Source organism: Triticum urartu, chromosome 2A, assembly GCF_056163025.1.
Source record: "Triticum urartu cultivar PI428250 chromosome 2A, HENAU_Tu73, whole genome shotgun sequence".
Taxonomy (NCBI): domain Eukaryota; kingdom Viridiplantae; phylum Streptophyta; class Magnoliopsida; order Poales; family Poaceae; genus Triticum; species Triticum urartu.
In genome coordinates, this window is record NC_141874.1 from 596017046 (window position 1) to 596026135 (window position 9090).

At 52.3% G+C, this 9090-nt stretch overlaps 1 protein-coding gene across 1 annotated transcript; it reads right to left on the reverse strand.

Annotated features, from left to right (window-relative positions):
• Positions 1-6108: 6108 nt before the first annotated feature.
• Positions 6109-7792, reverse strand: LOC125533733 (short-chain dehydrogenase/reductase 1). Its single transcript, XM_048697096.2, has 5 exons — positions 7647-7792; positions 7195-7438; positions 7045-7107; positions 6762-6956; positions 6109-6679 (listed from the first exon to the last, which is right to left on the reverse strand). Exons 1-5 carry the CDS (start codon positions 7679-7681, stop codon positions 6299-6301), a joined length of 918 nt encoding a protein of 305 aa, XP_048553053.1. The 5' UTR covers positions 7682-7792; the 3' UTR covers positions 6109-6298.
• Between the last annotated feature and the right edge of the window lie 1298 nt (positions 7793-9090).

Sequence of the window (9090 nt, forward strand, 5' to 3'; positions counted from 1 at the left end):
CGCGCGGGCGTCGGCTTCGTGCCGCCGCGCGGCTACATCGATTAGCTGCTGGATGCGTCGGGTCATGTGGGGGAGTTCTTCGGCCTCCAGTCCGTCTAGCTCGTCTACGGCCGCCTGGGCGGCGCGCAGGTTCTCGAGTGGAGTGGCGTAGACTGGGCGGTCGACCCCTAACGTGTGGGCGACGACAGCGTCGCGCTGTCTGACAACGTCGGCCCGGCTGGGCCCGCCTGGGGGCGGCGTGCCAAAGGCGGCGCGGTCGGCTTCGCGTCGGTGGGCCTCAGCAAGGCGTCTCATGGAAACCAACTTCCGGCCCTCTGCGAGGAGGGCGAGGCGGCGAGCCTCCAGTGCTTCAGTGTCGGCATCGGCCGGGAGGGGGATGGACAAGTCGTGGACCGCCGCGTGCGGGGCGTCGTGGGCGCTCTCGTCAGAAGCGCCGTCGTGGCCGATGACCATCACCTCGGTGGTGACAGCGTCGCAGCCATCGTCCCGGCGAAGCGGGTCGTTGTAGATCGTGACGTCGGTGGGGAAAGTGTCGAGTGAGGCCGTGTCGGAGTCGACAGGCATCGGATCGGTGGAGCCAACCGACTCCAAGTCCACAGCAGGCTCGCCGGAGACGCGGAGCTGGCCGAGGAGGTTGACGAGGTGGTCGGTGCCCGCGTCAGAGGCGAGCTCATCGGAGATGAGGGTCTTGTCAAGGAGATCGGCGAGGCCGCTTGCTGCGCAGACGTTGGTGACGCCTTGCAGCGTGTCATGGCAAGCGCCATCGGGCGTGCCGGGCTGGCTACGCTTGCTGGGGAGGAAGAGGGTTCCCGTCCAGAACAGGTCTCCGGACGACGGTGCACCTGGCCCCACGGTGGGCGCCAAATGTCGGGTGGTAGGGGCGACATATGCCAACGGGTGGCTTATCATTGTGGGAGCCAGTAAGACGTCGCCAGTGCCTGGAAACGGGATGAGGCGAAGACATGCACGCCGGCGAATCTTACCCAGCTTCGGGTCTCTCCGTGGAGATAACACCCCTACTGCTGCTCTGCGGGGTCTCCGCATGATCACTAGATGAACAAGTAGCTACACGATGCTCCTTGAGCTGTTCGGCGAGAGGAGGAAGAAGGGCACGGCTCGCTCTCTTCTCCTCCCTATGTTGTGTCTAAAACTAGCAGGGATCAACCCTTTGCATGGGTGTCCCGGGGGGTTTATATAGGCCTACCCCCGGGGGATACAATGGTAATCCGGCTAGGCGTGGGGCCCAGTCGTCTGTGTCTACACCCGCCGGCTTCTGCGCTGGTTGTTGGGGCCCGCCGGCTGGTGGGTCCCGCCGGCTGCCGGCGCCTTGGTCGACAGGCAGGCCCCACTGTCCAGGGCCCGGTCGGGGGCTGGTTACTGTTGCTCAATCCTGGTGACGAGGGCTTCGTCGAGGTGTGCGTGGCTACAGTGCCGCCGTCCGGCGGGTGATCGCTGTAGCCTCACCGCGTCTTATCTCCTTAATGGGGCGTCTCCTTCGAGGGAGATGGCAAGCCGGCTGTGGGAGATGGCAAGCCGACTGGGGGAGGCCTGGCCGCCTTCGGGTGTCTCTCTGCCTGAAGGGGCCCACCGCCCGTGGGCCACACTGGCAGCCCGTCATGGATGACATCAGGGTCAACGTGGCAACAGGGCCGCGCCGGATGGGTCATGGCCACCCGTATGGCGCACTGTGCCAGGCGTGCTCCGGGATTCGGGGGTGGCAGGCTTTACCGTAGCCACGCCCCGTCACATCGCCGCTATGTGGACGCAGACTTCGAGGGTACGATCTTGACCGCTTTGTGGAAGCCGGCTTCTTGGAGTCGGCCTTCTCGCGGCCGGCTTCTCGGAGTCGGCCCTCCCGCGGCTTTCTTTATGAGGGCTAAAGTCGGGTCGCCTTCCGATAGCCGGCCTGGGAGACAGCCGGTAAGGGGAAGGCGGCCCCATGTCTTGGATTCTTGAGGGCCGGATCGGCTCGTAATTTTTTCAGAAGGGCCAGGGGGAGCCGGCTAGGCTACCCATGGTTATTTACTCTGACACCTATGGCGCAGGGGTCTGGGCCCATCGCCCATTGCACACCTGCACGTTGCGAGGGCGGCCGGAAGCAGACCTAGCCTAGCAGGCGTTCCAGTCCAATCCGACGCGCGCCGCTCAGTCGCTGACGTCACGAAGGCTTCGGCTGATACCACGACGTCGAGTGCCCATAACTGTCCCCGCGTAGATGGTTAGTGCGTATAGGCCAGTGGCCAGACTCAGATCAAATACTAAGATCTCGTTAAACGTGTTAAGTATCCGCGAACACCGACCAGGGCCAGGCCCACCTCTCTCCTAGGTGGTCTCAACCTGCCCTGTCGCTCCGCCACAAAGTAACAGTCGGGGGCCGTCGGGAACCGAGGCCCACCTCTACCGGGATGGAGCCACCTGTCCTTTCATCCCCCTCATCAGAATCACTTGCGGGTACTCAACGAGCTGACCTGACTTTAGTCACCACATGTGTCATGTATATAAAGTATATAGTATATACCCGTGATCATCTCCCTAGTGATCACGGCCCGATAGTATAGCATGGCAGACGGACAAGAATGTAGGGGCACTGATGGAACACTAGCATCATATACTAAGCAGTAGGATAGCAGGTAAGGGTAACAACTGTAGCAACAATGACAGGCTATGCATCAGAATAGGATTAACCGAAAGCAGTAACATGCTACACTACTCTAATGTAAGCAGTATAGAGAAGAATAAGCGATATCTGGTGATCAAGGGGGGCTTGCCTGGAAGCTCTGTTGTACAGGGAGAAGGGTCGTCGGTGACGTAGTCATACTCGGTGGCATCAGCGTCGGTCTCGGGGTCTACCGGAGAGAAGAGGGGGGAGAAACAGTAAATACATAGCAAGCAAGTGTATAACAGGACAACAGGCAGAGCTAGACGTGTTCTAACGCGGTATGAGGTGATACCGGTGAAGGAGGGAAACATCCGGGAAAATATCCATAGTGTTTCGCGTTTTCGGACAGATGAATCAGAGGGGAAAAGTTGCGAGTTTGATATGTTAGGGATGTGTGGCAGACGAACGGGCTGCGTATCCGAATTCGTCTTGTCTTTCTGAGCAACTTTCATGTACAAAGTTTTCCCATCCGGGCTACGGATTATTTTATATTAATTTTTAAAGATTTAAGTCATTTTTAGGATTAACAGAATTAATTAATATAGAAAATACAATTATGACGTCAACATGATGTCAGCATGACGTCATCGGTCAACGCTGACCGTTGACCGATCAAACTGACGGGTAGGTCCCGTCTGTCATTGACACATCACCCTAACTAACAGATTAGTTAGGTTAATTAGATATTTAGGTTAATCAAGATTAATTAGTTAATTAATTATTTAGTTAATTAATTAATTATTTTTATTATTAATTAATTATTATATATATTTTTAATTCTTTTTTTAATCCGTTCTGGGGTGTGGGCCCCGTTTGTCATAGGTACAGGGGCGGGCCCAGCTGTCTGTGGCCCCTGGGGCCTAAGCGGGCGCGCGGGCTTGCTGGCGTGCGGGCGCAGGGGCGTTGGTGCCCAGCCCGAACGGCCATTGATGCAGCAGCGGGCGCTGCGGTGGTGGAGCAGCGCGGGGCCGGCGACGAGCGGCGCAGTGGCAGAGACCGGAGCAGCAGGGCGGCCACGACGGCTCGCGATGGAGGCGGGGGTGGCGAGCAAGAAGCAACAACTGGGAGCGCCGGCGCTTGCAAGGGACAGACGAGACAGGCAGCAGCGGGGAAGAGGGCGGCAGGGCGGAGTGAGGCAAGGCGAGTGGGTGCCGTGGCGGTGGGCACGGGGTCGGGGCAATCGCGGGGCAAGGGAGAGAGAGGAGGCCGGGGGCCTCACCGGGAGTGTAGGGTTTGGGCAGCGGGGGTGGGGTTGACGGTGACGCGCGGCGGAGAGGAGGCAGGCCGGCGGGGCAGCTCCGGCGAGTGCGTCGAGTGGCGGGGGCGAGGCGGTGATAGACGGCGACGGCGATCCGGGCGGCGGCGTCCTGGCGCGGCGAGCCCCGATCCGATCTAGATTCGGGAAGGGGAGTGGGCGACGTGGGGGGTGAGTGTGCGGTATGGGTGGGGCTAGGGTTTGGGGACGGGGAGGATAAGGGAGAGTGGGGGCGGGCCGGCATGTGCCGGTGGGGAAAGTGGGCCAAGCAGCCCAGGAAGGGTCTGCCCCCTTCCCCCCATTTGTTTTGTTTTGTTTTTGTTTTTTTATTTTCTTTGTTTTCCTTTTTCTATTTTTTTCAAAAATGTTTAGCACCTAATCGATTTTTATAAAATATGGGAGCTAGCTCATCGAAAACTAGTATGGGTGAAATACTATTTCATATTAGATTTAGATTAATTAAAGGTTATTAAATAATGTATTCAGCCACCGTTTGAGATTGTTTATCATATTTCAATAATGTTGTTTACAATTTTATCCTAACCTCTGATTTATCTACTATTTATTGAACATTTTAGCTTTTAAGTTTGAAAACTTTTGTTGTTTGCCTTTAATTAAATTTTGAATTTGAATCGGTTTCTGAACTAACGCGATTATCAACAGTAACGGAGGTGACGTGGCATCATTAGCAGAGGTTCACTGTAGCATGATTATCCGGGTGTCACAGCGAGTTCTAAACAACCAGGGGAGAATGATGAGGAACAATAAATAAGGAACATGAAAATATAATCATATGTCAAATCTGTTTGGCTACTTCTAGATACTTCTGTTGTGGTCTAGTATTTTTTTTCTTTTCTTTATCCTATCTACTGTTTTCTAGAGTCTTCTAGTTGTGAGTAGCTATCAGTAGAATGATGAACCTTAAATAATGTTTTTAGAGTATTCCAGCTATAAATAGAAGTATGTGAAGGCTTCCCAAAGCCATATAAATAAAGGTCCTCACCTCTACTTTGTAACCAGACTATGTACTCCCTCTGTTTTTCTTTTCTCTACGTATAACTTGAAGCCCGCATACCAAGGAGCATATCGCTGCCTGTTTGTTGGACCGTCTTACTCTTCCTCTAAATGTTAATTGTATGTTGGGAACTTGCGCGCTTTAAGTAACTGCATGCAGCAGATTGGCCCGTGCGCCTCGGCTGCCCTGCATGCAGCTAGCCTGTTTATATATGCGCACGGACTGCTCGACTAATTACTCTGCCATGCAACGGATTGGCTAGTTGAAGGGGCAAAGTTGGAAGGAAGGGGAGAAATAGGCTAGCGCGCAGAGCAATTGGGAAAAAGGAGAAAAACTTAGACGCAGAGTAATAAGAAACGGAGGGAGTACCCCTATCTATAATAGAACTTGTTGTTCTTATCTAAGATCTTGGAGTAGATCTTGTGCCCTAGGAGTTCTGGATTGAACTCTTGCTGCCATATCCGCCTACATTCGCCTCTAGAACGATATCCAGCGCAGCACTTTGAAACTGTTCCTTCAACACTTGTGTTGTACACATTGTAGCAGCAAGGTGGAGTTGCTCCTCCACAACCTTTGTGCTGCTTCAAGCTTCTAGATGTTCTGCAACTATATACACGATAGATATTGTCTGTCTGAACTATAGTTCCACTACATCAGAAGTTGAGATAAACTAAGAATGGGGCAAAGACATTCCGACTCTTCTTGCTCGCAGGCGGGGCCCACGATGACTCCCATGTGTGGCTTTACTGCATCTGACGAGCCTTCAAATTCTGATAATAACAGTAGCCCGAATCCAAGAAGAAAACTAATTCTGTTATGCCAAGACTGCTATATTTTGGGTATCTTTGTTTCAACTTTGCATTGACACCACTTGGACAATATTTATGTGTTCCTTTGATTTTCACCCAAGAAAATAAACATTCTGAAATCTTCATAGGATATTTGATTCCAATTTTATGTACAATAGACTAATTAGGCTATGCCCTTACTGAGCCAGCCAGTCGGTTGCCATTGTTTTGTGACATTTTTTATACAATTATGATTTCTTTGTGGTCTGCTTGGTATCGTCAAAAGATAATTGATGGGTTTGTACAATTGTACTTCTCCTTTTCTTTATGCAAAATGGGTCATCCTAGAGCACGCATTCAAAAATTTATACCCGCACGAATTTACATGGTGTGATTGAGATGTGTGTTGCATGTGCACGCTTATTAGTTTTATAAATTTTCCAATCACAGATACAATTCATCACGGGAAATGTCAAGTCCCGTTCGTTATTCTCAGTCTCTAACCATGTCAGACGGCAGGCAGGCTAGCTCATCGGCAGCCAGCGACGAGACCGTGCACGCACCGCCAGCCCGACGGTACCTCACACGAACGATGCCTCCTCGTCCTCGGCGAAGAACTTGCCCGTCGGCCCGCCCTCCGGCGCCAGCGCCACCTTCACCACGTTACGCGCGCCCTCCTCGGGCGTCAGGACGCCCGAGTTCATGGTTATGCCCGTCTTGACGTAGCCTGGATGCACGCAGTTGACGCGCAGCGCGGGGTGCCTCCTCGACAGCAACCTCGAGTAGGCGTTCATGGCGGCCTTGGCCACCTTGTACGCAGAGCACCCCATGGGCCATCCGCGCGCCTCCAGCGCGTCGGCCTCGAAGTCCCTGAGGAACCTGTCCAGCAGCTCGTCCAGCCTTTCCTCTGTCAGGTTGTCGATGTCATTGAGCTCCTGCCTCACCTCCTCGTTGCTGATAAGCTGCATATATAGATTCAAAGTCCCTTGTTAGGTTTGATATAGGGAAGGCAATATGCCATGATCAACGAAAGAACATAATTACCCTTAGCAGCCCAAATAGGGAGGAGACGTTCACAATTCTTCCCTCGGAGGAAGATTGCAGCAAAGGCAGCACGGCCTCGGTTACATGCTTCGTGCCGTAGTAGTTCGTCTGCACGCCTTTCTTTGCACTGTCGACGGGTTCACGGACGTTCTTCACCATCCATTCAAGCATCTGGTCGAAATCCATGCCGGCAAACTGTTGCGCACATCGACATATGAGCTTGTTCAGTCCGGCGTGTACGAGCAATTGCAGAACAAAGCCACCTCGCCTAACGTGACCTTACCTTTTCCTCGTTGGCATGGAGTTCTTGGAGGTACTCAACCCCACCGATTGCGGCATTGTTCACCTGCAAATTAACAGAGTACATCTATTATCTGCCTAGAACCTTTGATGCAGCTAGCAGCTGGAGTATAAAATGAAAGGGAAAACCTACCAGAATGTCTAGTTTGCCAAAGCGGGTCTTCAGGAAAACGAACAGTGTAGCAATGCTGGAAGTGTCCGTGACATCCAGCTGATGGAAGATGACTTGGGCGAGCCCCAGCGCTCTGAGTTTCTCGACTGCCTCCGCGCCCCTCGGCTCGTCCCGGGCCGTCAGAACGACCGCGACTCCATGGCTGGCCAGTTGCCGGCACACCTCGAAGCCGATCCCCTTGTTGCCGCCGGTGACGACGGCAATCCTGACGACCACAGCGGATCAGGGCAATACACGCATGTGGTACTAGATATTCCCTTCGTTCTAAATTATTTATCACAGGTATGAATGTATCTAGATGTATTTTAGTTTTAGATATATTAATTTTTATGAGAAATAATTTGAAACGGAAGAAGTAGCTTGGAGATTCTATAGCAGGGGCAAAATCGAGAGCTAGGCATGCATGAACCAACCTCGGATTTGGCCCGCTGGAGATGGCTCCTTCCATGAGTGGTGCGCCACTAGCTCACACAACGGATAGCGTTCCCAGAATCAGTTCGGGATGTTATCTCGGTCCCCTTCGCCCTGCTGGTGGCCCGCCACGACCGTAAGACTTCAATGCATGTCATCCACAAATGCCCAGACCAGACGATTTGGACACTTTTTGTCATCCAGATAGTCATGGTCTATGGTACGTTTCTTCTGTGACCCTTAATTTACTTTTCACAATCCATGCTCCATAGCCTTTTATTGTCATGGCATTTCCAACGCCGACTATTAAATCATCCACAACCGTCTAGACCACGTGGTTCAGACGTGTTTTACTATCCAACGTGGATCTGTATCAGTCTGTGGACCGATCCGGACGTGCTTTTTCCCACAAACCGAAAACAAGCTAGGAGATTTTGTAGATGTCCGGACCACTATCACACCCTCGTCCGGCAACTGTGACCCACCAAAACCCCTCCCCCTTGCCAGCACGGTTTCCCGCCCGAAGCCAACTGCCTGCGGACGTGACCTTACGCTGGCACCGGCATTGAAGCGGCTTGCCGGCCGAGGGCACCGTCCGTGCCGCATCTCCGGTATCCGCGCCTGTTCAAATAGGGGAGATGTTTACTGGACGGGATGGAACGAATATCTATCACACCCTTTCAACGTCAGTCCCTTCATATGCCGCCATTAAACAGGCTCGCCAGCCAAGAAACTAACTCCGACGCCCGCGCATTGACGCACCCGGATGCTTAGCCTCATCGACAACAACTATTTAAAAGCGGCCACACCCTGCTGAACTTGAGGAAGTAGCAAAGCTGACTCCACTGTTAGAGCAATTCTCTCACGGCCCATAAGAACTTCGTCTTTGGCTGACAAGTAATTAGTCATCGCGTAGAGATTTCTCTCCATTCACTATGGATATATTTCAGTCAAGCATTGCCAGACATAAGTCTCGAAACTTTTTGAAACCCCTCTTAATAGTACGATGGCCCTACGACTCAAAGAAAGAAAAATGAATTACGAAAGAAAATTACTTCTTCACTTCATATTCATTCTTCTTGGCTGCAACCATTTTCTCTCCAATGTCACGCGTAGCAATTGCTTCACTTCAACAATATTTTGGGGGGTCATTTCCACCACACAATCTCCTCGATTGCTTTAGCATACTCCTCCTTACTCCAGGGACTATCTCTCTCTGTGTGCACTAGCAAACACATTAGTCCCTTGCTGTTTCTATCCAACAATCTCCAAAACAATCGGGCACTCGATTGCACCAACATCACATTGTCTTTGGCAAACCTTCTTGTATGTTCGATAAACCTATGGTCACCTCTAGGGGAAAAGGAAATTATCTAAATCCAAACCGAATCAATGATAATCACCCTCTTCTTTGTTTTGGAAGCAAAATCATGATGACTACATTTT